Source organism: Boleophthalmus pectinirostris, unplaced genomic scaffold (genome assembly GCF_026225935.1).
Source record: "Boleophthalmus pectinirostris isolate CB_2022bp ecotype Guang Dong unplaced genomic scaffold, ASM2622593v1 HiC_scaffold_15, whole genome shotgun sequence".
NCBI classification, from domain to species: Eukaryota; Metazoa; Chordata; class Actinopteri; order Gobiiformes; family Gobiidae; genus Boleophthalmus; species Boleophthalmus pectinirostris.
In genome coordinates, this window is record NW_026571070.1 from 18,935,367 (window position 1) to 18,963,288 (window position 27,922).

Consider the following 27,922-nt stretch of genomic DNA (forward strand, 5'->3'; position numbering starts at 1 on the left):
AGAATTTGAGCATATACAAATACTTTTTACAAGTCTGTACAATTTAAGTCATACTTATGTAGTAATAAAAATAGTATTTGATTTATACAGTATAAGGACACTCAAAACGGTAACTATTTCTGTAACCACAGCTGCTACACCAACCGCCACTAATCATGCACACACCACATCCACACATACAGGAGCATGCACTGGGACTCAACCACCGGCCACTGGGTAGTTATGTTGTTTATTTTTAGTTGTGCTGAAGCATTAAGATTTTTATTAGAACTGGAAGCTGGATTATCTGAACAGTGATTTGAACAAGGTGAACATCATACAATTGATTCCTTTTGATTAATGATTTGAATAATTTGGCGGGATAAACTTTGTTTTGGATTGGGATTTTATTGTTCAGCTTTACATGGGATGCATTTAAATATCCAACGATGCCAGATATTAACCCAGGGGTGGGCAAACATTTTGACTCGTGGGCCACAAAGGGTTCTAAAATTTGATGGAAGGGCCAGACCAGACGTTTTTTGGTAATCCACCTCATAAGAGAAAAAAAAACATGGGATATATAAAACATATCCCATATCCCCAAAATTATTACAAAGCATTACAACAAAATATCTGTCTTTAAAGTCTCACGGTATTTACTATTTATTGAAATGACTTTTTAAAACATTGAAAAATTATTATTACTATTATTGAAGTTCGGCAGGCCGTAGTTTGCTCACCCCTGTATTAACCGATATTAGTGTAGGGATTGAGACTAACTGTTTTCCCCAAAAAATGATTACACATTTGATTCAATTGTGTTATGTAATTGTTATTTATGCTGTAATTAAGCTTACAGATCTACATCAGCCTGCAAATAGCCAGTTTTTACATAAGATTAAAGGATATCATCTTAGCCGATACCACGGGACTGATATCCGATCCAGACAAATTTCCTGTATCGGAGCATCCCTAATTCATTCTTACAACTTCATTCTCCTGTCACTACTGACAAGAACCAATGGTTAGTTCATTATTCCCTCTTTTGCTTTATGTTTGTGTACACAGAACACTTCATTGATACAAAAAAGTGTAGTCATCCCCTTTCTTCTGAACTCACCTTTGTTCCTGCTTTTCTGAAGTCACTTAAATGAACATATCTCATTCCTCAGCAATTCACAAAGAGGCCATTTGTGTATTTGTTTGCACAACCTCTGCCTCACTCTAATATTAATGCTTTCATTACAATTTTAGCCATGTTTCTCTTCTCTACGTCCCTATTGCCCTCCTCAAAATCACATCTTCTCTGCATTTAATCTTCCCCTGTCCTCTCCTCCTCTCAGTGAGTGAAAAATGCATGAAGCTGCTATAATTGCCCCGTACATTTCCATTGTATCCATATTTACGCACAGCTCAGGGGATGCCTCTGTAGTATTATTATTACACTGTCTTTCTTTTGCCCTCTAGGGTCACACGCACTTGCTCCAACATCTATAAACATGCAAAGCTCACACCTGTTGGAGCTGTTTGAGAGAATTCACAGCTTAAAAATCTTGCTCACGTCAAAATACAAGAACTCCAAAGCTAGCGTAAGCCCCCAAGCTGAATTTTCTCATTGACTCTTTTGGCTTCCAGACATGAGCGCATATGTGTGGAGCTCAGGGCTTGTTTTCACAGCAGGAGAGAGAAAGGCTGAAAAAGGCTAGAATGTGGTCCACAGTTTGAATAGACCCAAAACAAAGAGGTTATGGTAGAAAGATGGAGAGATTACAGCGTGCTACTTTCATGATGACTGCAAAGGTATTTTAAAGAGAGAGGAAGTGATGTGGTAAATGGTCTTGAATTAGATGTAATAACTGTTATTTATTCTCTTGAAGTCTAAGTTGAGTAACTGTTATTGTTGTCCTCTTTACAGGGGTCAAGGGAGATATGATATAGTTTTCCTTCAACTAGCAGGAGGACAACAGCGCCATCTGCTGTACAATTTCTTTGAGGATTGCGATAACTTTTAGGCCCTATATTACGCAAAATTGACTGTTATGAGTTTGTGTGTTAAACATGTGTGAATGAAACCAAACACAATTCCAGGTACGTTTTTGATGAAGAAACATTATAACATAGATCAGAAAACAATGTAATATGGGCCCTTTAAATCCCATTTTCTGATTTACTGTTCTTTTTAAACTTAAACTTAGACTGAAACAAATTTTATTGATCCACCATGGAAATTATTTGGCCACGGTATAGCTCATAGTTACACATTACAATATAATAACAAGGAGAAAAAAGACATAGTAATTCAAATACAAAATATACTATACATCTAAAGCAGTAAAGAGTTAATTTAAGACAAATAAATCACAAATATACAGAATGTATACGTACAGGTACAATAAAATATACTTAATATAAACTATCAAGGCTATATAGCATGACAAAGGTAGAGTGAGGATACAGTACAAAGATGGAAATGGCTCTGAGGTTATCTATTAACTCTCTCTTTTAATTATCTGTTACATAAGGTTGAATGTGGTTATGTATAGATCACTGTAAAACCCTGTTGCCTCTCTCCCTGTTGTTGGTTGTTGTTCGGTTGAGTAGGTGAGCTGGAGTGTGTTTATAATGGAAAGTAAGTATCGGGTTAGCGCTGCATCACTGCATTTACACACATAACCTTGGACTCTCCACTTTGTCTGAGTATTTATTTTAATTTCATGGACATTGTGCTTGGTCTCCCTGTAACTGGCAAGCATGCACATTTGGATACAGACGAAGGGCTTAAGAGAGGAGCGAAAATCGGGTCTGTGCCATTTAACACTTGATTAGGAGATTCAATAAGGCTCCAGGACGAATAAAGATATCATTAGTTGTGTTAATGTGATAAACTTGCACAGCTTTACACCCACCAAAATGTCTGTTGTTTAAAGGGCCTGTGTTATGCAAAAGTAACTTTTGTGAGCTTTAATCCATGTTCGAATGTTGTTACCTCTTCAAAAACATACCTTGGGTTGTGTTTTGTTTCATTCACACGTTTCATTAACCCTTTGTTATTAGTTAAAAATGCTCTGTTCCACTTTATGATGTCATGAAGCAGTGGTTTTCAAGTTAATAGCTACCTTTTACCTTTAATTCAGTAGAAATTGGCAGTTCCGGGGCTGAAAGCATCCACATGATTCTAGTGAAAGTGTATGGATTTTAAAAGCATAGAGGAGCACTTCCTGTATTACCACATGCCATCAAGGTAGAATAGAGTGTGTGTTAGTTAAACATGTTTGAATGAAACAAAACACAACTCCAGATTTGTTTTCGATGAGGAAACAACATAACATAGATCAGAAAATAGTGTAATATGGGCCCTTTCAGTTATTCAGCAGCATTTTTCCTTTGGTTTATGTTAATGTTTCTATACCTCTGCTTATCCTTTAAGCCTATATATGTGTTGGTTTTCATTCATTTCTCAAGCCTGTATACTTGATATGGTTTAGCAGCCCAAGGCATCAAGCAATAACTTCTGGTCAATGGGGCATCTCATTATGTTTTTGCGCTGTTTAGGGTGCATAGTTCTCAAGTAAACTGCATATTTCTGCTTTACAATAGATCAGGCTCATCGATGTAGCCCAAAGCAAGCAGCTAGAAAAGTGACATTTTAAAATACTATTTATAAGCAAGAATAAGTGTACCACCTGGTGCGATGCTTGTACAATAGCCAGTACATTCATATTTAAAGAAAGCATTAGAGTATGGCTTTATAGATAATACAGCCACTCTCCTCTTCACAGCAGGTTATTTGAATCTATTTGAAACTTATTCTTAGTTCGCTCACATAAACATTTTTCGAGGCAAACTGGACAATTTTGCTGTTTTGACATGTTTCCACCCTGTTTCCCCCTAAGCATTATTATTTAAGTTGTGAGTTGCTTAATTAATATGTAAAGCAAAACCTAATGGACAAGCTAATTTGATGCGGCAGGTCTTTACAGGAAACACTAAACACAAAGAAGTGATAACTGAAATTTGTTACGGATGGTTTATTTTCTGTTACATGATTACAAAGCTGCGCGTGTTGGTCTAGTGCCTATTTCTATCCTATATTTTAGTACTTTTTTTTTTACAGTCTTTGAAAGTTGCACTAAGTAACTTTTCTTGTCTTCCTGCAGATGTTATTCAGTGCAGATCTGTGGAACGGCAAGCCCACTCACAGTCACAATGGAGTTTCATAAATACAACAGATACTGTAAAACCTGAGGCAAAGCAACAACATCTTCATGGAGACAAGCATGGAGTGTTCCAAAAACTTACATAGTGCATCTTTAACATGTTTACATTTTTCAGTGATGGTCTATTTGTGTTAGAAAGTTTTAAATCCGCTTTGCCTGACTGTGTTTTTTCTTCCTTGTTCAGACATTGGTGGCTTCTTCGAGGCAGGCACTCTGGTGAGGTACAGCTTGGCCCCTGAGCCTGTGTTGACCAGCAGAGACTCCAGACTACAGTCCCACCAGCTCTGGCCTCAGGAGGTGAACTTGACCAGGGAGGAGGTCAGCCTGAGCTTCAGCACCTCCAACTCCCCCGCAGTTCTGCTCTACGTTAGTGCCAAGACTCACGACTACCTGGCCCTGCTGCTGAGGCACAATGGTGAGAGAAACAGATCAGTGGCTATGTTGACACACACACCAAAAATCTGAACATCATCTGATTTCTGGAGTTATCGATGATAGAAATGTCATGTAAACAGTTTCATCTAATGTGAGTAATCTGATTTCTTTCTGACTGTTCACACCTCTGCAGGTTTTAAAGAAGATATATGGTGGTTATGTCTGCTATATAGTTGTAATCTATGACACCAGTTATGTTATAATTTGCACATTTTAAATAGCAATAATCATCTAAAACAACAAACAAAACTGCATTGCCCAATGGGAGCTGACATCACTGTAAACTTCAACACAGCAAAGACCAGTAAAGTTGTCAGCACCCCCGATGGATAGCTGCACATCACGCTAGGAGCCACAGATTTTTTTTTTTTCATTTATACCACAATGACTACGCGATGCTGCTTAATCCTGCGCGTATCATAGACTCAGAAAATAAAACTGAAGAAAGATGTATGTACAGAGTGGAGGGCGTATGCCAGTAGAGGTGAATTGACGTGTTGAAAATAAGCTATTAAAGACTGCTCAGATGTGCATGAATCACTCCATATATGACTTTAGGTGAGTAAATGGTGGGGAAAACGATTATTACATTATAGTTAAAAACTCTAAAAAGTTGATTTTGTGTAATAGGTCTGCTTTAACAAGGAAAATTCTGCAAAAAAGGGCAAACCTATAGACAAACTGTAAAAAAATTTATATTTTTTTAAAATGAATTGTACTGAATTGTCTTTCAAATACAACAGTTACAAAAAAAATCCATTGATTATATTACACAATTGTTATAACCACTGGATGCTTTGTTCAAATTGTATTCATATTTTGCAGGGTTTTTTTTTTTTTTTTTTTGCTTTTTTAATTTATTATAGCTCAATCTAGCCAACAAGGTTCAGAAGCCCGTGTCCACTTCCCTTCATCTCAGCTCCAAACCTGTATATATAAATGGACTGGTTGTGTGAGAGACGACAAAATTAAGATGCAAATCGATGCCCAGTATGACTCAGATTCTCTGTGGCAGCTCAGAGGCTAAAAAGAAAGATAAAATGATGTAATAACTCTACCTTGTGAGGTGGACATCATCATTTATTAATCCTGTTTGGAGATGGTACCTTTTATGTGTGATGCATAATTCATTGATTTTCATGTTTTGTGTTTTAGGCTCACTGCAGGTGCGCTACAGCCTGGGCGGTCTGAGGGAGCCATTCGCCATCGACGTGGACCAGCGCAACTTGGCCAACGGACAACCCCACAACATCAACATGTCCCGAGTGAATAGAAGCATTAGCATACAGGTGCACAGCGCTCTCACAAACACACACAAACACACACACACCTGAAGAAGACATGATTGCTTTTTTACAGGTATTCAGTGTTACAGGGTCCATATTTTTGCTATTATTTGATCTATGGTTTAATGTTGTTTCCTCAGCACAAACATACCTGGCGTTGTGTTTTGTTTCATTCACACATTTAACACACAAACCCTGCATATTTAGGCTGAGTTCTTCTCTCACTGCAATCACATGGGTAATTGCAGCCTTGGAATTGCCAGTCTCTTCTGAACTAAAGGTTAAAGGGGCTTTTAACTTGAAAACTACCATATCATGACATCACAAAGTAGAACGGAGCATTTTGAGCTTTGGAGATGTAGACAGACTAATAATAAAGGGTTATTCAAACATGTGTGAATGAAACAAACCAAACTAAACAACTCGAGGTATGTTTCTGAGGAGGTAACAACGTTATAACATGGCTTAAAGCTCACAAGGGTCGATTTCAAGCATTATAGAACCTTTAAAGTATATTATCTATATTAGTATATTATCATTATTTCACATTTTGTTCAACTGAATAAACTGCAATATTGATCTAAAATGACTTGAATAATAGAAACAGGTCACATAGCTCTTCATAGTGGCATTGTTTTTGCAGAGTGGCCCTATGACATTTAAGAGCAATCACTGCAACTAAAGAGAGCAGTGGTTGGAAATAGGGGTAGGTGAAAAGTGGAATTTTCAAACCTCAAATGTAAGAAAAAAATGAATCAATCAAAAATACAACTTTGGGTAAGGTAATGATGAAGGAACATTTAACAAAGGGAAAAGGTCTATTAAGCCGATTTTACATAATAATTCCCCTTTAAAATTGCACTCTGTAATAACCCAAATACATCCTCTGTGGCCTTTAGCTGACACTTGAGAAAGATGAAAAATTTAAGCCTCTTCTTACAAGCAGTTAAGAACTGACGGCACTGCACAGAAGTGCACAAAGTAGTACAAAACTGTAAAAAGCAGCATAAGCTTTTGCATTTTGTGTCAAAAGGGAGAGTAGTTGCCCTCACTTGCTCTTGTGGTTTGATGAAACGATAACACAGTTCATTCAATCCAATAGAAGACAAATATAGCTAAACATGCATTGATCTGTGTGTATTAAGCATGTTGTAATTGCAGTTCATTTATTAAATAGAGTGTAGCAGGAGCATGGTGATACTGTGTTTGTGGACTGCAGCTCAGTGCAGATCAATACTGCAAAGGCTCTGGAGCATCAGGGAAGGAACGAAAATTTGGCTTAGCCATTACTGACTGCCTGGAAAAAAGGCTGTGTAAAAAGGAGGGTAACATGGAGATGCAAAAAATATATGAATATACATTGTTAGCAAATAGATGTTAAAGGTGCACTGTGTAACTTTTCTGACAGAGGGCCCATCAACAGCTCCTCTCCATGGAGATATTACCTGGAATGTTCCCCACCATTACACTTCCTCTATGGGGACAGCAGGTGACTATAGGGCTAAGTTACATGTTAGATCTGTGGAGTGGTAAGCCCACTCACCGTACAAATGCAAGTTTAAGTCAATAAAAAGCAATGTTTTTGAGTAAATGCAAGATGGATATATTTTATTTATTTATTTCCATGGATATAAACAGATATCAGACCCTCCACCAGAAAATTTCCACAGTGCACCTTTAAGGATCTTGCCAAAATACAGACTGCTCTTTCAATGTAGAACAACAAAAAATATCTGTTGTATTCAAGGCATTGTCAAGATGTGTCATGAAAATACGGTTACCTGCCTCTAAAGATAAAACCATAGATCATATATCCATATATCAGAACAACACTAGCACACTTCTGTATATTAAATGTTACACTTTCAATTACTTCTCACAATGTTTTATGTGTTAGTTCCAATATAATTTTAATCTTACAATGTTTTCAGATGAGCTGCGCAAGGAAAATCAAATTCCCAGAAAGATCTCCCCTTGTGGCCATAAAGAAGTTTCATATTAATTCAGAATAACATTGACGGAATTTATTGTTTTAATAACTTTCTCGCAAGAAGAGAGCCTTGTGTTATCTTATTCAATAGTGTATGTGTCTTAAACTTTTTGGAACTATTACCTCAAAGTTATACGTTAATTTAAAATGTTAAAGGTCCTATATGACACAGAATGGGTTATTGTGAGCTTTAAGCCCTGTTATGATGCTGTTATTGCCTCAGATCATACCTACAGTTGTGTTTTGTTTCATTCACACATGTTTGAGGAATCCATTATTATTAGTCTGTCTATGGCTCCAAACCTCAAAATGCCCTGTCTGGCCTTGTGATGTTATGTAGCGGTTAGCTGCCTTTTAGCTTTAGTTCAGTAGAGATTGGAAATTCTAGGGCTAAAATCATCCAAATCATTCTAGTGAAGGTGTATGGAGTTTAAAAGCACAGTGGAGCACTTTCTTTATTACCACATGACAAGGTGAGTGTTTTCTATTTGAGAGAAGAAGCCTTAGCCTAAATATGCAGGGTTTGTGTCATAAAAATAAATGAATGAAACAATTCCTAACTCCAGGTTAATAAATAAGACTATATAGGTGCAATATTTTAAAACGTTTGATCCAAAGCAGTAATTATGCCAGCTTCCTATATGAAAAACCCGATATGAAACTCCTCGCTTCTGCTCCCTGTGCGCCATAAGCCGTCCTTCACTGTGGTGGCATCTACAGCGATGCACCATCAATAGCAGAATCTCATCACCTCCCTGCATTTGCAACCAGAGTGAAAAATTCAGACAGCTGGAGAATTAAACTGAAATATCTTTCCTAAGTCTTCCTCATTTTCTGAACAAATCACGCCCAGCGGCCCCTGATCACTCCACTGGGGCCACTTTACTGACACACAAACCTATTGAAGTCAATGGAGGATCCCCTGACTCCCCATAGACGTGCACATAGGAAATGCACGCTGCCTTGTACCAGCTAATGTTGACAGTCAGGTTATTGATGGTGAGCCAAGTTTTCGAACGCAACTTTAAAGGCAAATGTGGGTAAACACAGTCCAGCTTTGTGAAATGACTATACATTTTTATCTCTAGTGTGTTTTTTGTAAAGGTTTAGAACATTAAAGACACACTATGTAACTTTTCTGGTGGAGGGCACAATAAACATATTAATATTTCATTTATTCAATTACATGTTCTCAGAAAACAAGAAAAACATGTATCCTTACCCTGATCTGCGACTTGGATGGACGATACCAATTTGTCAACTTCCAAACTTCTTTCAATGCAAGCCTTCAGACTCTATAATAATAATCTTGTTTACAGATATACTTACTAAGCCCACTTCAACATTTTATAGCTGTAGCTGAAATAGTCCAAAGAATAACACATTAGCCATTCAAACCTGTTTTATACTTACATGCACATTTATAGAGAAATACACTGCTTTTCATAATGTAACCTTCTATTAGCTCTGATAATGTTGTTCTGGACGTCATTTATGGAAAGCTCTTGTAGTCCGATCGAATGTGCAGCTCTGTGCTCAAACGCCTGGGCCCATTTGCTTTTAGACATTGAAGCGAATCATTAGTGACTGGAGTGCACCCAAGCTAATTCCTCCCAAATTGTTGCATTATGCATTAAAGCCTAGAGCTGTTTGAGCCCACCATCAGCATTTAAAATGTAACCAAGTCATTATTATTTTGTTTACTCCATTCAAATCCCCTTTTGAAACTAGATGTAATGACTCCGCTCTGAGTCAGATGTCCACGAATCAGGCATAACATTGTGAAAAATAACAGGTGATAGGAATATTAATACATATTTTCAGTGATTTTGTAGTTAAACTGATGTGGTAGAGTGTGTTTGATGATGGTCACTGGTGAAAACTAGACAAATGTACATGTTTATTGACTTATATTTTAAATGTTTGGATGTAATCACTAATATTGCCTTGTGTTTTAAACTAGTTACATGACACTTCTTGTAGCCTTCAAAATAATAACTCAAATTAAGAAGGTTTATCTAATTTCAAGCACATTTTCTTGTTCCATTGGCAGACTTTTTAGACTGAACTAAAGAGAGAATCCTATTAAACCAAGATGGAAAAACATCCATTGAACTAAACTACTGAAATCATCATAACAGTTTAAATCAAGTAGGTTTTAGTAATCAGGCCATACTGACAAAAGTAGATTTTGTTTTTTTGGAAAATTATGATACTAAGATGATATTATATCTGTACAAGCCATGAAAAAAAAACTTTACATGCATTAGTTCAGCTTGTAGTATCAAACAAGTCTTAAATTACAGTATAAATACCCTTAAAAGTGAAGACATTTCAAGTTATACCCTCATTGGGAAGTTAACAACATACATTTATTATGTTTTAATTTTGAAAACTTTTCTTTTTTAACAGTAGAGGTTGACCAATATTTGTTTTTATGGCCGATGCTGATGCCAATTGTTTACAATCTTGAGCAACGATGGCCTATCTGTTCTGACGATATTTATGCGCCAATATTTAGATTATTTTGCTCAAATCATGTCATTTAAATTTACTACAAACTCCATAAATCTATAAGAGAGTTTTGTAGTTAAAGTTTGTGCAGTTACCTCTTCATACTTGTTCAAACCAAGGTTCATTTCGATTCTTTTGGCAGCTGGTTGGCCAAAACTAAATCTGTTTGTGCTGGAGATTTAAGGCCAATATGCTAAAAATGTATTTTTACAACAGGAAAAACAGATCTAGTTCAATAAATTAATTTCTCACTTACCTTATGCATTCCGAACATTATTATTCACCGGGTGACCAGTGTGGAGTTTTACCATGTAGGTAAAGCTAATAACAGCTAGCATGCTAATGTGCACATCCTGATTTTCAGACAATAAAATGTTTTCTTATTAGATGCAGACAGTATGCAGCAGACTTATTTTGAGCTCACAAGCTGCTTATGCATTATATCTGTACTGGGGCAAGACACATTCTACTCAAATACATGGGAAAACACCCAGCACAATATTTTGATATATTGCCCAATCTCTAGCGCAAAACTTTCTGCAGTGTGCACCTTTTGTAGGGTGGTCCTCGCTGCCGTGGTAACTTGGACGACTAATCACTGCCAGATGGTCATAATGTTAAGAGCAGTGTTGTGTGGCCGAAATATAAACCCATTTAAATGAATAGAAGTCCACTCGACTGCAGTCTGTGAATCAAATTCGGTTTTGAGATGGAAGTGCAGAGTCAAGTGTTTACCGGGCCCTGTTTAGGTCTCCCTTTGCCTCTATCAGGTGCAAATCTTAAAAGCTTTCAGACAAGTGATGGAGAAAGCCATGGCCCTGTTGGATTTGGAGAAGCACTGGTGGGTGGTAAGTGGACTCAGAGTGCCAACGCAGCCAGAACAGAGAGATAAAGAAAGTGAAAAACACAGCGCAACAAACCACTTAAAAGGTACATTGTGTAACTTGTCTGCTGGAGGGTCCGTCACCTGCTTGTTTCCATGGAAATGTGCCGAGAATGTGCCATATACTCCATGGAGACTTGCAAGCCAAATTACCAGTAAGATTTGTGTACACAGTGAGAGTGGATGTTTTTAAAGACATTTTTGAGAAATAAAAAACACTGTAGTTCAATAAATGCAAGACAGATTAGTTTTATACCATACTGTGGACAATTTAAACCAAAGCATTAACATTTCCATAGAGACAAACAGGTTGCAGAGCCCCTCCAGAAAAGTTACACAGTGTACCTTTAAAGTTATTTGACTCCTAAACAAGTTTAAAGCAGCACTATACCACTTGTCTACAGGCAGGTTTGACATCTGCTTGTCACCATGGAGATATTGCTTTGTGTTAAATGTTTTACAGTATGGAATGAAACGTATCTATCTTGTATTCATGTAATAACTAGTGGTGTTTTACTACTCAAAAATGCATTGGAAAAACTTGAGACTAGGCTTGGTAGTGCCACTTGCTTATGTCCATGTTTAATGCCATACTGTGGAACATTTCTGGCAAAAGAATATCTCCAAGTTGTCCAAGTCTCTACCAAAACCATTACAGTTAGCCACATGTGTGCACTATCAATATATGAAAAGGTAGATCTATTTTTGGGGGAGGTCTTGTCAGGTTAGTTCACTATCAAAGCCACGCCAAGATCAAAATATGTTCCAGTCTCTCCCATCTATGGCTCACCCCATTCTCCTCAACAGTGGAAGTTTAAAGATGAAAGTGAGCCAGCCCCCCAGGCAGTTTCATTGCCGCCGCACTGTCCTCTCCCCTCCCCCCGCTCTCCCCTCTCCTCCCTCACTCCTCCGACATGATCAGCTAAAGTGTAGTCGAGAATACTGAGGCACGTCTTCAAAAGCCACTGGGTTAGTCTGTTATTGAGTATTATTTAATGGTGCGCTATGTTGCCTCCACGATGTATCTGCTTTGCTACGAATGTTTCACAGCATGGCATTAATCAGGGGTCTCCGACCTTTTTCCTCTGGTGAGCTAACTTTACCAAATGAAAATGCCAGAGAGCTACTAGTTTTAGCTGTCAGAAGAAGTGGAGTAGGCCTACATTTAAGTGCCATGGTCAGCCTTAAAGGAGGTGCAGTTAGATACCTATTTATTAGTACCCAAAATTAGGCATCAAAATAATACATGTACAAAGGTAATAGACATTTAATTAATCAAATTTTACTTTTTCAGGACAATACATGTAATTTAGAAATCCTTTGGCAAGCTTCTAGAAGGGGGTGCAGAGCTACCAGTAGCTCCCAATCTACAAGTTGGAGTCCCCTGGCATTAAGCTTTTCTGTCTTCCATGTGTTCAGTTACAGATCTGTGTTTGAGGAACATGCTGACTCGCCTCTCCACAGATCTGACCTGTAACTTGGCATTATTGTGCTTTCTGCTTGTCTTCACTCCAGGCAAAGCACTAACACAGAGACAAGAAAGTGATAGACCCTTCACCAGAAAGTTACATAGTGCAGCCTTAATGTAGTTTACTGTAGGATTAGCTGTCTGGTTTTATTTGTATCAAAGTAAAAAATCTTTAGTAAGGTTTGTTTTTGTAGCTTTTTCAGACTTGTATTGTGTTTGTTTGATGATAAGGTGATAGAAAAACCTTGTGTTCCACTTTGGGGAAATTTCATAAAAATTGTCTCAAAGAATAGTCTCTCCCGCCACTGCACTCAGCATGGATGTATTTGTTAACTGTGCATTTCAATGGCCCAAGTGGTTCAATATAAGACTTTTTTGTGTTGGTTCAAGGCAGAAGCAAAGAAGGCCGCATCGGTTTTATTTAAAAAAGGCTGAAAATATGGTCGAAAAGTGTGCAAAGAATGTCTGTTGACTGGGAAAGTGTTTGGTACTTTTACACACAAAACTTAAGAGGGAATAGGGTCCCAAAGATAATGAACACATGAAGTTAACTTTATTAGTCAATTCCCACAGTTTAATGGGATAGGCTTTGACTCATTTAGAGCTGAACCTATCCTATTAAAATGCATAATAAAAACAAGATCTGAAAGTTGTAATGTTTATTGGGAGTTTTGGTTGTCTCCTGTAAAATCCAAGCCTATAGAATTACTAATGGCTCTTTATGTTCAGACTAGATGAGGCTGCACATCAGAAAACTAGATTTCACCCATTGTTAATTTTCACTTTGTTTTAGTCCCTGATGTAAACTGTATGCACCCTCTGAGACTCCCCTTGGTATAAAGACCAAATTGTCTTTTGTAAATAGTGCAATGAAATCGAAAAAGGGATCCAAATAATTGAGGTTGTAATTGACAGAGTTTGGTGAAATGTTTTGTGTCTTGGCCAGGCCTTTCTTTCTTCCTCCGTGGACCTTTTTGTGCGCACGGTGGTTGCCTCGACAGCCCTCCCTGACTGAGCAGCCAATTTGTTTTCTCAGATAAAAGTAAATAAGCTGAGCGCGATTTAATTGTGCCCCATTATCCCACCCTCCAGTCACTCTGCAAAACACAGCCCTGCTCTCCGCTCCTCCGAGACACGGCTTTTGGAATGAATCAAATTAGGATATGCTGTTGTGTAAATAGAAACAGTGAGAGGAGAGGTGGGCAGGGAGGAAATCGCTCTCAAAAACATTAAAAACTGAAATGGCTTGGGCAACCTTTGAGCACCAGGGCCCAACAGCCATTCAGCCAATCAATGAAACAAATTCTCAATAAATGCAACTCATTGTTTTCAATCAACCTTGCTACCGCTATAGGCTGTGCTGTGGGATTGAGGGGGCAAAAGAGACAAAAGATCTTTTATTTTCTACCAGCGCATTTACACCGAAAGGCATTTTGAATCATTCTCGTCAGTAGCATTGGCTGTAGCCTTCAAGCTAATTAGAATCTTCAGTGGAACAGCAATAACAAGTTAATTATGTAGCAGGGATATTAGCGTTGTGTATTCCCTCTCCCCTCTCTCATTCCTCCACCATAAAAACACTGGATCATCTCTGTCTGGAGCGTTAAAGTTATGTGGCTTTAGATAACACATTGTTTAATTAATGTTTGATTGTTCATGCAAGATAAAGATCCGTTTGTTGTTTTAACCACTACTGAGGATGTCATTAACTCTGAATGGTAGGACACACTTATATACACTGTTTTGGTTATACTTTGATACTCTATTAAAGATCTATTTTTGCACTGGATAAGATACTTTTTTTTTTTTATTTTGTGATTATTTTTTAATCATGTATTATGTGTAGAATTATCTTACCGAAAGTTGTGTATTGTATCATATCACTGTAAAAACTATAATCTAGTTAAGATGACTTGAATTAAGAAAGTTTGATCATGATTTTAGTAAGTTTAACGTGACAGGTAAAATGATCTACTAATGGAACAAGGTTTTTGTACTTTGAAAATTTTAAAATACATCATGCTGCACTTATAAATAAAGAAACTCTTTGCACTTAAAATAAGAAACAAAATCTAATGTTGCTTGAATCAACACAAAAAAGTTAAATGTTCTTATTTTAAGTCATTGTAACTTACCTAGATTTTGTTTTTGTTTGTTTGTTGTTGTTGTTTTTTTTGCTGTGTAGTATTGTAATTTTTTAATGTATGAAATTTTTTACTACTTTTACTACTACTTTCTTACTACTACTTAAACTGCTGTTCAATTTCATACCACAAGAGGGAGACATTGCACTTTGTTATATTACACAAAGACAGCACACAGTTTACCATCCTGTGCTCCCTGCTTAAATGTGCTGATGTGGACTTTGAAGCAGCTCTTTAAAGTGCTGCCTCAGTGTTTTTGGCCTGTGTTTTAAATGCACTGAACCTTTATATGTGATCTGTGTGTGTCTGTGTGTGTCCGTGTGTGTCCAGCTGGATCATTACCCTGCGGTCAGCTACACCCTCCCTGATGCCTCTGACACGCAGCTCAACCTGGTCAAGACCCTCTTCCTCGGAAAAGTCTATGGTGAGTCCCAAATCAATCGGCTTTACATGAATTTGCATTATTTTCCATTTTTAATTCAGTACATTTTATATTTAATTTTACAAATAGGCTACCAAGTGCAGCCCAGTTCTACAACCTCTGTAAAAGTATTTCACCTGATTTAAAGAAATGTAGAGTTAAACAAGTGAAGTTACAGACTTCTTCTTTTTAGTGCTTGTAGATGAATCGGTAGTTTAATGTATTTGTTCATTCATAATATTATACAAAACAAACAAAACAAAACCTTTACAACTGTCCAAATAGAAAAAGGTTAATGCATATTTAGCTTTTTTGTAATATTTGAAGAGTCTGGTTGTCACTATTACTTCTTATGGCCCTGGTTTGTTGTTGATGTTGCTGGTTGTAATTCTGCATGGTGTCCACTAGAGGACTCCAGAGTCTTCTTTAAAACCCTGCATTGGACCTCAAGTTCAACTCAACGTAATATTTCATTATATTTCTGAAACAAGCTCGTACTGTTTTGTTTGGCCTTAATAGCATGTCCAAAATTCGTTATTTGCAAAAAGAAATTGAATTGTTTAGTTGTAGGCTTATTTATGTTAACCAAAATGCCCAAGGTTGCAAAGGGACAATGGAAATACGTTTACATAGTTATTACAAGCAGGTCTATGTGATACACTTATTTGAGTAGTTTTGGGTTGATTCTGGCTCGTTTCATGCATTTCTTGTTAAGGTGCACGCTGTAATGTCTTTTGTGGATATGTTACCTGCTTGTCTCCATGGAGATGTCATTTCTTTGCCTGTATTGGTCCACAGTGTACCATTAAACATACCCCTCTGGTCATTATTCAATTACAGATAGGCCTATTGCTCAAAAATACCTCCATGAACACAAACAGGTGGCAGATCCATCACCAGAAAAGTTGGTGTACCTTTAAAGCATGTTGCATTTGATCCTTTTTTTCCTACTTCCTCTGCCTGTCTCCTTTGTCCTCTAACTCAACACAAAGTCAGTGAGGTTGAAGTAATGGTTGCCTTCACTTCACATGCCACAAGTATCGACTCCCTCTCTCCCCATTGAAACCCCAATGGGACTAAAGCGCACACACAACACACGGTTTCAGGAACACACGCATCGAATAAGACCATCCATCTCTGCCCAACTAACTCAGCACAGATGCTCTGAGGACGCACCAGCCAAAGTCACTGTCAAGATGATTTCTGGGCTGTTTGAGTTGGAGATTTAGAGGGAGAAAGTGCTGCACAGGGCAATGGTAAGAAAAAAAAATCATAGTGTAATAAGTGTAAAAAAAAAAAAAATCATCTGTTAGGTCAGTTTACTGTCCACATTGTTTTTAGACTGGGGGAAAATGTTAGACTCTGGAGCTTGAGTTTATATGGGAACGATTATGATACAGACACCTTAAAATTAATTATTTGTTTCTTTACTGACCCCTTGTGGTTGATTTTAGTGTCTTCGGTGGACATTTAGGTTGGGCTTGTTTAGTACTTGGATGGGACACTGCTGTAGCCCTGGTTTAGTTCTGGTTTAGCCCTGGTTTAGTCCTGGTTTAGCCCTGGTTTAGTCCTGGTTTAGTCCTGGTTTAGTCCTGGTTTAGCCCTGGTTTAGTCCTGGTTTAGTTCTGGTTTAGCCCTGGCTTAGTCCTGGTTTAGCCCTGGTTTAGCCCTGGTTTAGTCCTGGTTTAGTCCTGGTTTAGTCCTGGTTTAGCCCTGGTTTAGTCCTGGTTTAGTTCTGGTTTAGCCTTGGTTTAGTCCTGGTTTAGTCCTGGTTTAGCCCTGGTTTAGTCCTGGTTTAGCCCTGGTTTAGTCCTGGTTTAGCCCTAGTTTAGTCCTGGTTTAGCCCTAGTCTAGCTCTGGTTTAGTCTTAGTTTATCCCTGGTTTAGTCCTGGTTTAGCTCTAGTTTAGTCCTGGTTTAGCCCTAGTCTAGCTCTGTTTTAGTCCTGGTTTATCCCTGGTTTATCCCTGGTTTAGTCCTAGTTTAGCCCTGGATTAGTCCTGGTTTTGTCATGGTTCAGCCATAGTTTAGCCCAGGTTTAGTCCTGATTTAGCCCTAGTTTAGCTCTGGTTTAGTCCTAGTTTAGTCCTGGTTGAGGCCTGGTTTAGTTCTGGTTTAGCCCTCGTTTAGCTCTGATTCAGTCACACAAGGCCACAAGGGGCACCAATGACTCTAGTGGACATTGTAGTTGTGTCCTTAGGCAAGACACTTAAGCCACATTGCCTTGTATGAACGTGCTGTGAGCATGAATGATGGTGGTTGGAGGGGGCAATGTGCAGATTGGCAGCCTTGCTTCTGTTAATCTACCCCAGGGCATCTGTGGCAATAGTAGTTTGCCACAACTGAGTATAGAGAGAATGGAGTTGAATTGGAGTGTCCAAAAATCACTTTATAAATCAGACGCCTTTTTTCATTAAATTCATTCCGTTTTTTCAGACCTATTCCTAAATTAATCAGTTATTGCTATTACTGCCCTTTCCGAAAATCACTACCCGAATCCAGTTTTGCCTATAAAGTTTTTGCTGGCAGATGCAAAACTCAACACAGATGTTACTATTAAATTACACTGCCCATATAAAGTAATGGACTGCTTACCGTCTTGCAGATAAAATGCATGCTGTAATTTAAACTGGCGCTGACATCTCTCAGCTTTAAAATTGCAGACACACAAAGATATTTATGACTTATTTTTCCAGGCAATGTTTTCTGAAACTGTGATAGTGTTTTGTGAATATTTTTTACATGTCAACACCTAAAATGATCCGTGCTGACTTGTAAAACAGTACATAAAAGTTTCTGCATTTAAAATAACTTGGATGTATTTCTAGCTCTGTTGCCATACCCAAGTACCCATTATATCCATCTATTTTCAGACTTACCTACGGCGTCACACTGGGTAATTGTTGAGGGCATATGGCGAGAGAACAATAAAGGAAAACAAACAAATTGCGAGCACACAGCAAGCAGCAAACACAGCAATCAGAACAAAAGCCGCCATTTGAGACAGTTGAATCTCATCAGGTCAGTTCCAGCTGGTTGTTGGTACCGCACTGAAGATGCCCTCTCATTTGCACAAAGACACAGAGAAGCTAGTGTTTGAGATTGAGTTTTCTGAATGTAAAAGTATGTTGTTAGATTTGTACTAGTTGTCCTTTGTGCTTTTTCTCTGGGCTGTGCTATAGTGGATTGTGTGTTTGCCCTTCAATCAGAGGGTAGCGAGTCCAAGTTTAATCTGTTGTAGTGTCCCTTGGCAAGACATTTCACCTACATTTCCTACCACAGGGAAGGTACATGGGACCGCCATGTTCTTTAACTGTAAACATAGGTGATTAACGTTGCATCAGGCAGGGCATCGGGGCATAAAAAGCAACTCTCCCTGAAATGAAATTATCTAATGAGATTAATAAAAGGCCCCGTATTACGCTATTTTCTTATTTGTGTTATAGTGTTGTTTCCTCATCAAAAATATACCCAGAGTTGTTTTGTTTAACACTCAAACTTTGCAAATTAAGGCTTTGTTTTTCTTTCAAGCAGAAAACTCTGCTCCATTTTGTCATGTCCTGTGATAATACAGGAAGTGCTCCATTGCATTTTTAAACTCCATATATCTTCACTAGAATCATTTGGATAATTTCAACTTTGGAATTGCAAAACTAAAGGTAAAATGCAGCTGTTAACTTGAAAACTACCACTTAATGACATCACAAGTTGGAACAGAGCATTTTGAGCTTTGGAGATGTAGACAGACTAATAACAAAGGATTACATTCATGAATGAAACGCAACTTCCTGTATGTTTTTCATTTTGCGTGATATAGGACCTTTAAGAATATTCCTTCCTTTTGTGTTTTCCGCACTATTTATTTTTATTTATTTTTTATTTTGAACATTATAATTAAATTAAAATCAGTGAGTTTAAAGTGTGATTTGATGGACACGCACACAATACGCTTATATAAGTCATATTTTTGTTTAGAGTGAGAATATACATTATAGTGAACAATAAAACAATATGCAAAAATGCCACGGTTCAGAAGATTTGAAAGCCAACTGACTTCCAATTTTATAATAGTTTTCTTTCCGTTATTTGATTTAAACCTTCTGTCATTCCTTTATTACTTTCCTCATTCAAAAACATATATGGGAGCCTGGCACATGAATTTTAAAACCTCATTTTGAATCCAAACATTGCTCTAAACTCTCAACCTCCCACCTTTTTGAAAGCAGCGATGCATAGAGAAGACCTCGGGCTGCATATCATTGCATGTATTAGCATAAATCTACCCACTGGTATACTGCTTTGCTCTCTTTCTGAGCTAAAACAATGAAATATGAATCTTTTGTGTTGCAGTTCTTGTTTGGGGATACAAAGTGGCATGCTTACTGGACTGTGTTGAGCCTGTAGTTGTAGCTGTCGTTGCAGTTAGCATGGCCAGGGTCACAGGATTGAGTGTTTTTGCTGCCAAGAGCTAATCGTCCCAAAGTGGTATTGATCAGTGACGCATGTGTGGATGAGTCAGCACATGCTCGGACACTGACACCACTGCAGTCAGATGCTGATACACAAATATACAGTGTATGTGTGTGTAATCTAAACTATGTCAATACGTCACTGGAGCTTGTAGACTTTACAACACAATGTATTCACTGGAGTCATGTTTTATTGTATAGACAAGTGTAGTGTAGTGTAGTTAACTAGTGGACACGTGTATGCTATGGTAAACAATACAAGAATACAAAACATATTTCGTTTTGCAAGTATTCTCTACATATTTAAGGCAAGTAATACTGTATTTTGACATTTCAACGCTTTCGGATAAAAATGGCAACATATTTTATTGGAAGTGCCATTCATTTAGACGGTGATGGCATTTTTTGGGCTTAAAAACTCAAAAATCTGAAACCCACCTCCAGAGTGGAAAAGTTGAATCACACATCCTAAAACCAGAAGTAGCCAACTCACAATGTATGTTTTTCAAGGTTTGTAAGTAATAAAAACCTCCATGAATATATAAATGCTAGATCCGTATAATACCATAGGGAAACATTCCAGGCAAAATGTTACGCATTGCACCTTTAAATCAGTCAACTTCTAAAGTCACTGCTGAATTAACCATTTATAAATTCAGACGATAACTGTGCTGTATCAAAATCATCATGGCAAACTATCATGTGGCAGTGTAACTATGAAATCCAATGGCCCTATCTATTCCTTGAGTGGTAAATGTATTAGATTATTATCCCCAATGCACAGTAATGCATGTAATCCTAGCTCTATCGCTGCTCTATATCTTGTTGCGTGCTCGTCCACATTAGCTTTAGTTACACTGTGTATCCTGTATGTGTGGTGTAATATATTGCCTCAGAGCTCCCTATAGATCACTGTATCCTGTTATAATAGATGGGCCAGATAGGTCGTACATCAGCAGAGGCTTGCTCCCACCCAGACCCCAGGACCACAAATCTAACCCAGCACGCCCCGAGTGTGTGTCCCGTAGAGAGAGAGGTAGAGATATAGAGACTGTAAACCTGCTATTAGAGACAGATAGTACTAACCCCCCTGTCCTTGTTATAAAAGATCTGTGTATCCGGCCCATATGACACTTTATTGTTCCACCAGTTCTTCCTCTTGTTTTACGCATCGCACAAATCAGTTGGTGTATAAAACTGTACTTGTTCATTAGGGATCTTATTATTTAGGCTTGGCTCGAAAATATCTCTGTGAAAAGTGAATTAAATCTTGGGAAATGTCATTACTTTTCATGTGTATTTTATTAAGGTGCACTGTGACCCTTTTCTTATACGAGTCTTGTTTCGATGGAAATGTTTTACTTTGTCTAGAACAATATATCGTAACACATTTCCCTAGATTAATGTCATACTGTGAAAAAGTTAAGGCTAAGCAAGTTACATATTATGCAAGTCAGTGCACATTTAATCAGAAATATACAAATTTATCCAACCACAATCATTTATGGCCATTTAGGAATCTCAGTTTTATTTTACTTACTCAGCCTGCAAGTCATCAAACAGAGCCAGCACATAAAACTTACACAAACACATGTGTAACTACAGTCGATCAGTGAAGTAATCAGTAAAGAATGGAGCGTTCTCCATTAGAAAAATGCAGGCGTCTACCAAGGCCAGGTTTATGGGATTTTCATGTGGGAATGAGAGAAAACATGATCATCTCCCATAGGTTTACTTTACTGCTATATTTGTAACATGTAGCAAATAACTTTTAATTTAATAGTTTTTATATTTTGTCACCTTGCTAACATTTGCCTTAAATAGTAATTGGCTGGGTTGTGGTTGCACTCGTTTTTTTGGCGGTGCGCTTCCTTTGAAATGGACGTTTTTTTTTTTTTAGTCTTGGCATATCTGTAGAGATGCCAGTTGGGCTGGACAAGACATCTGTGGAGCATCTGAACTGCTCCCTGGGGATGTGTTTAGGACATGCTCCACCAGAGGGGGGCCAAGAGCACTCCTGCGACACTGCACACTGCTGTTCGACCTGAATATTCTGTCTGGATGACTTTCTGTTGTTTTGTACAGACTAATGACAGATACACAAGAGGAACCTCCATTATACTGTACTAGTGAATTATTTCCATCTCTACAAATTCGCGTGACTACATTTTGCATAAAAGACTCTGCATGTTCTAACCAAATACTGAACTAATTTGCTGACATTAACTTACTTCCTTTTTTTAAATTGGAGTTAGCAATTATTGAAGTTTACCTTTGTCATTTACAGTTATTTGTTGCTGTTGTGTGTCACATAAACCAGTGTAACAATATATTATCATGTCATTAAGCGTACATTCAGACTTCCGTTTATTTTGTCCTGGTTTGAGCCCAGTTTAGTCCTGATGTATGTAGACTTGGTTTTGTGCTGTTGTAGTCCTGGTCTAGTCCACGATTAGTTCTGAATTTGTTCTCCATTTAGTCCCAATTTTGATATGGTCTATGTGTTGCTGTGTATAGACCCTAAATTATTATATTAAACAATGCAAATATATGATAATAGTATAATAGCTTGATTAAGATGTTTCGTCATTATTAACTGCTTGATTTATTTATTTATTTTTTGCCATTTTTTTGGGTGATAACCATAAGTTTGCATTGTTTTTACTTTCATATCCTAATATTGCCAAACTGAACAGGAACATGCTAAGTGTCTGTCATTCGCCCACTGTTTAAGTTGCTGCTATTTCTTATCTACATAACGGCTTAATTTCCGTGGTCAATACATGTCTTTTGTGTTGTGACCTTTGGGGCTGGAACAATCAGACCTCCTGACAGTGATTAAAAGCCTTTTGGTAGATCTCCTGATTGCACAAAGTAGATTTCCTCCCTTATCTCTCCTCTGCCTTTGTAGTGTTTTCCTAATCTCCTCCATCTGCTTGTGCCTTTCAAAAGGACGTACCTGTTGGGGTCACTGCTGATCAGACATTGGATGACATCATGCTTTTATTTCCTGCCTATGATTAGCACTCTGCTCCTTGGTCAGTCCAGATCCGCGGCCGTGTAGTCTGCTCTCCGTGTTTTCTCCAGCTGCTGCGTTGGAGCGGGGGGTGGGACCGCAGTGCAGAGGCAGAGATGGTTAGAGAATAGAGAGGCACAAGAACATAGAGCTGTCCACTGTTTTTATGTAGCTACAGAGGTAACATTTGACACTGATCAGGTAACTATTATCATATTTTATTACTTTTGTAACATATTTGATCACATATTTATGCATTTACCATGATTAACCAGTATTTAAATCACAAGCATGTCTGTATGTTTGCATCTGAGCTAAGTTATGTTATGTATCTTTACAAGGTAACATGAGTATGATAAGGGCAGCATGTGTTTTTTGGTTTTTGGTTTTTTGTTTGGGTTTTTTAAAATTTTATCTCAGGGTCATTTTCTTGTATGTCTGCTTGTTGCTACGTGTCTACACAGTAACCAAGGCTTTGGATTGAGTCCAAATTCATATCCTGTTTAGAGAAGATGGCCTGATGGATACACATTTAGATTTGTTTGTTAGTTTGTTGTAACCAGCTGTGTAAACCTATAGTCCATACCCAAGTTCTTCTACTGTGGATATCTCATAGACAATCTCTAATACCTCATAATGTCTTTTAAAATGTTTGCTAAATATTTCCCTTCCACCATTTTGTGTAGTTTTGTCAGTTTTATTGAATAACTTATACTGCAAGATTCCTAAAACCATACTGTTTTTAGACTATACCATGCCGCATTGTCAACATTTTCAACATTCACAGACTGTATATGCATTTTTTTCTTATACTTAGTACTGTCTTCTAATCTTTCAAAAAATGTTCCTACTTTTTTAGGCATCAACATAACCATCTCATATCCCCCATGCAGGTGTACCATAGTCTCTATTAACGCGCTCTTTTCCAGTCACCCTGCATCCATTTGTTACCATGGCAACCCGTTTTTGATCTCCTCTGCCCTGCCCCTTCGTTCTAACGCACCCTCTTTTACTTTATACCCCCGCTCCACCGCTGTCTGTCACTCCAGGCTTTTATCTGGTCTCACACCTCTCCATTTTTCGACAGGTCTTTTTATTTGACTTTCATATTGTATTCTTTTATTTTATTTTATATTTTTGTAAGGAAGCCACACCCCTACCCCCTGCAGCCCTGCAGTCCCTCCAAATGGCCTCTTTTGTACCATAGATTATAGCTGGTAATATATTTTATGCGTCGCCACATCTATTGAATAATTCATGTCTCTGGTGAGGAATCAACACGCTGACCTTGTCCCAGTTGTTTTTGCAGACAGGAGACTGTGTGGACACAATATACTGATGGTTAAATTGATAAAGCGTGGTAATGTATATGAATAGGGCTTATCTTGGTTTTCCTGTTATAGTCTGGGGATTGCTTGCCTGAATAATATCGTCATTTTATTTTTATTTGCTTGAACCCTGTGAGCCACTGTCTGTTATGATGGCAAATGGTACCGAATATGCTTTAACGATGAAATATAAAGCTGTACTGTGCAACTTTTCTAGTGGAGAATCTGTCACCTGCTTGTCTCAATGGAGATGTTATTGTTTTGCTTAGAATTTTCCACAGTATGGCAATAAACCAATACATCTTGCATTCAAACAGGAGGTCTACCGCATCGTATTAGCCATCAGTTGTATTTATCTTCTTCATTATCATATTTATTTGTTGTGACTAGGCCCTAATGGTTGAGATGCTGTGTGGTGCTCTGTTTATTTTGGAAAATCTATCAGAGCTTTATTGATTTCTCTGGTAATATACTGTGAATGGCCAGCTCTGGAGTGAGGCTATTACCGGTAAAAGGTAAACATTATGCATTTTCTGAAAACGAACTTGGACTTCACTATTTGGTTTGTATAGTGTTATGTTCCCTTCATGCTGTACAGTCTGAAATGTCATCTAATCTGATTCCACTATGCCAGGCTATTGCAAACACTTTGTTGTGCAGAGAATAGGCTCTTAATATATTGATTTGTATAAAAGCACGCTATTGTGTTACTGTCAGTAAAGTATAGATAGATGAATAAAATAACTACAACCTACCTATGCCAAGGTACTTTTAAACAAGCAAAATACATAATGCAGGTCCATTTTACAGCTCAAATGTTCATACTGTGTTTCCACACTAAGATTAAACATCATATTTTCTCTGGTTTCTGATTTTGTTTGCATTTAAGTTAAACCTCTTGTGAAATACTCTGATGAAAAGTGAAGAGTAGGTTTAGAAATCACAGCCCTTCATTACACAGCATATATATTTATGAGAGGCTAAATGTTGTAAGTGACAAGAAGCTGTTTTCTAAGAACTGTTCCCCAGAGAAATCAACAGCTTTGTGCAAAATCAGTAACAAGGAGCAGCATAGACCGTGGTTTCCTGATAGCTGCCATTGTATGCAAACCAGCCCTATGATACGCACAGTGGAAGGCCCATTAGTATGCAGACTGAGCCTCTGCAGTAATCAAGACTCACTCCTATTCAGATTCATACAGTGGAGTCTGTACATATCAGTATTCTGCCCGCTGTGCTAACTGTAGTGCTCCTCTCTCTCCTCTACCTAATTCAGCACCCCACGCATATGCAAATATGAGCTCATAAAGGTACACACAGTCTGCAACAAGAGCTGAGCATAGCCACTCACTACATGTTTCAACAATGCTCAAATCAGTCACCAGGCAGCAGGTCTGTACCTATCTCTTATAAAACAAACTGGATCAATTCTGTACAATGAATAAAATAAAGAATAAAAAAGATCTTTTAGTTTTGTGAATCAGAAATAGTACATCTTAAATAAGTCATAATTTTCATCATTTCAATTTGAGTCTATGTTTAATACTTGAATGTGTGAACAATTTTTTTAGAGACTGATGATGTAATACTATTAAAAACTCAAACGCAAAAACTAATGGTAGAATTATAAATATGCTTTTTGAAATTTCAGTTATTTTCCTTAAACCCAATAAAAGTCTAGATATTTTTAAGCCTTCCTGATCAAATGTGTATCTTACAAATAATGACACATACGTATGCAGTAAACATTATACAGTCATTTTTGTATGTATTTCTCATCCAAAGAGTCCAATAGCACTGCGCTCTCTTCCTGGCAGTTCAATCAATAGCTGAGCAGTACAGACAGACAGACAGACAAACATCCTAATGTTGAACCATCAAAATAGAATAAGATCTGAAAATTACATTATAAACCCTGCCCAGAGACTCATAACATGATTTATTAAGTGGGCACACACACTCACACACAAACGCCACTGTCTTGTTAATCAGCCAATGTTGTGCCGCAGCCATGTCTAAACTGTAGCTCCTGGGTGTGGTCAAAAACTGCAGCTGGGAGGCAAAATCTCACATAGTGTTCCTGTAAAAAGAACACAGTTTTGAACTTTGAAAGCCCTGGTGTAATAGCATCATTTCTAAAGCTGCATGATTCGAAGCAGGATACACCAAATGGGAAAATAAGGCATAGGGACAAAATGATCTTATTAGCGTTAGATTCAGTGGTTATATTATTTAATCATATGAAAAAGGTTACATGTATTACTGTTACTGTGTACTTTTTGTATTGATATAACTTCTGATACAGTATAATGGCTTAAATTCATTGTTGAAATATATAGTGTCATAGTCAAACCAAGTGACTTAAAGGAAGCGCTGCCTATGGTGTGTCTATGAAGATGCTATTGCGATACCTGCATGTTCCAGAGTGTGGCATTAAACATGTCTATCTAGCATTTGATTCATTATGAGTGTTTTTATTGGTTAAAAATGGTTTCATAAACATGGAAAGAAATAGGTTAATTTTTGTGAAATTAAGTAACAGTTTCAAAAATATTTACTCACAACTAAACAATTCACAGGAGGTAAAGAAACACTATGAAAAAACGGAGGATGCAGTTATATTCCTGAACCTTCTCTCTGGTTTGGTACAGATGGAGTTTGAGTGTTCATAGTGGACTGTCAATGTGACCATCAAAGGAATAGCTGCCAACAACAACAATGTGTATTCATGTATTCAGATTCTGAAATCCAGGATATGAAAATAATGAGACAAGAAACTGATTCTCAGCTTGTTTTTATGTGTCACCTCCACAGAGTCTCACTTTCACACAAGAGAAGAGACAGGCACAGCACTGATCAAGAAGGAGAGAGAAAGGGAGGAGGAGGAGGAGGAGATAGGGAGAGAGGGACCGAGAGAGGGAGGGGCATGGTGTTGCTAGAAAAGCTGTTGTAATTCATAATTTATCTTCAAGTTTTGACAGCAGAGGTCATGGGCACTGAATGTTCCAGCTTTAAGTCTTTGGTGTTTTTCTTTTTCATTTAGAAGGTACTTTCTTAGGAATTAGCTTGACCCATTTTTTCAAGACATCTACAACTTTGATGGGATTTTCGTAAATACTGTAACCAAAAATTTCAATATTCAACGGTAAAGTTATTAGACAAGTAAATAAGAATAAAAGGCTCTGTAAGTTATAGATACATCATTTCAAACTTGGTACTGACCAAGTCAACTCAGTCTGGAGATAGGCCTTCATGTATTGCCCAAGTGGCACTGAAGAATGGGTCAAATGCATATTTTTGTGTGGGAAAAATAAAGTATACTTGACATTAGCCCACACCCAAATATTGCAGTTACTTCTACACTAGTAAGATTCTTAGTAGGAGAAATTTGTCAGGAGATATCTAACATCATAAATCGAAATTACTCACCATAAATTTATATTGTACATTTGTCTCTTTGTAGAAACGGGCTACGTGGACCCAGCAGTGATCGAGCACTACAACAGTCCTGGTTTTGTGGGCTGTTTGTCCAGAGTTCAGTTCAACACTATTGCTCCTCTGAAGGCTGCTCTGAGAGCTGCTGCACAGTCTAAACACAGATCCACAGACGCACAGAACGACCGGCCGCCCTCACCTGTATCCCACCAGGGAAAACTGCTCCAGTCCAACTGTGGGGCCTCTCCTCTCACCATCCCACCAATGTCTGCAGCAACTGACCCCTGGCATCTGGACAACACAGGTACATCATGTACACTTATGGAACATGGTTT

At 37.8% G+C, this 27,922-nt stretch overlaps 1 protein-coding gene across 1 annotated transcript in view; it reads left to right on the top strand.

Annotated features, from left to right (window-relative positions):
- cntnap2a (contactin associated protein 2a) overlaps positions 1-27,922 on the top strand; it is a 269,259-nt gene that overhangs the window by 237,427 nt on the left and 3,910 nt on the right. The window contains 4 exon segments of the mRNA XM_055151264.1: positions 4,384-4,614; positions 5,790-5,923; positions 15,250-15,343; positions 27,616-27,891. Coding sequence (XP_055007239.1) covers positions 4,384-4,614; positions 5,790-5,923; positions 15,250-15,343; positions 27,616-27,891 — 735 coding nt within the window.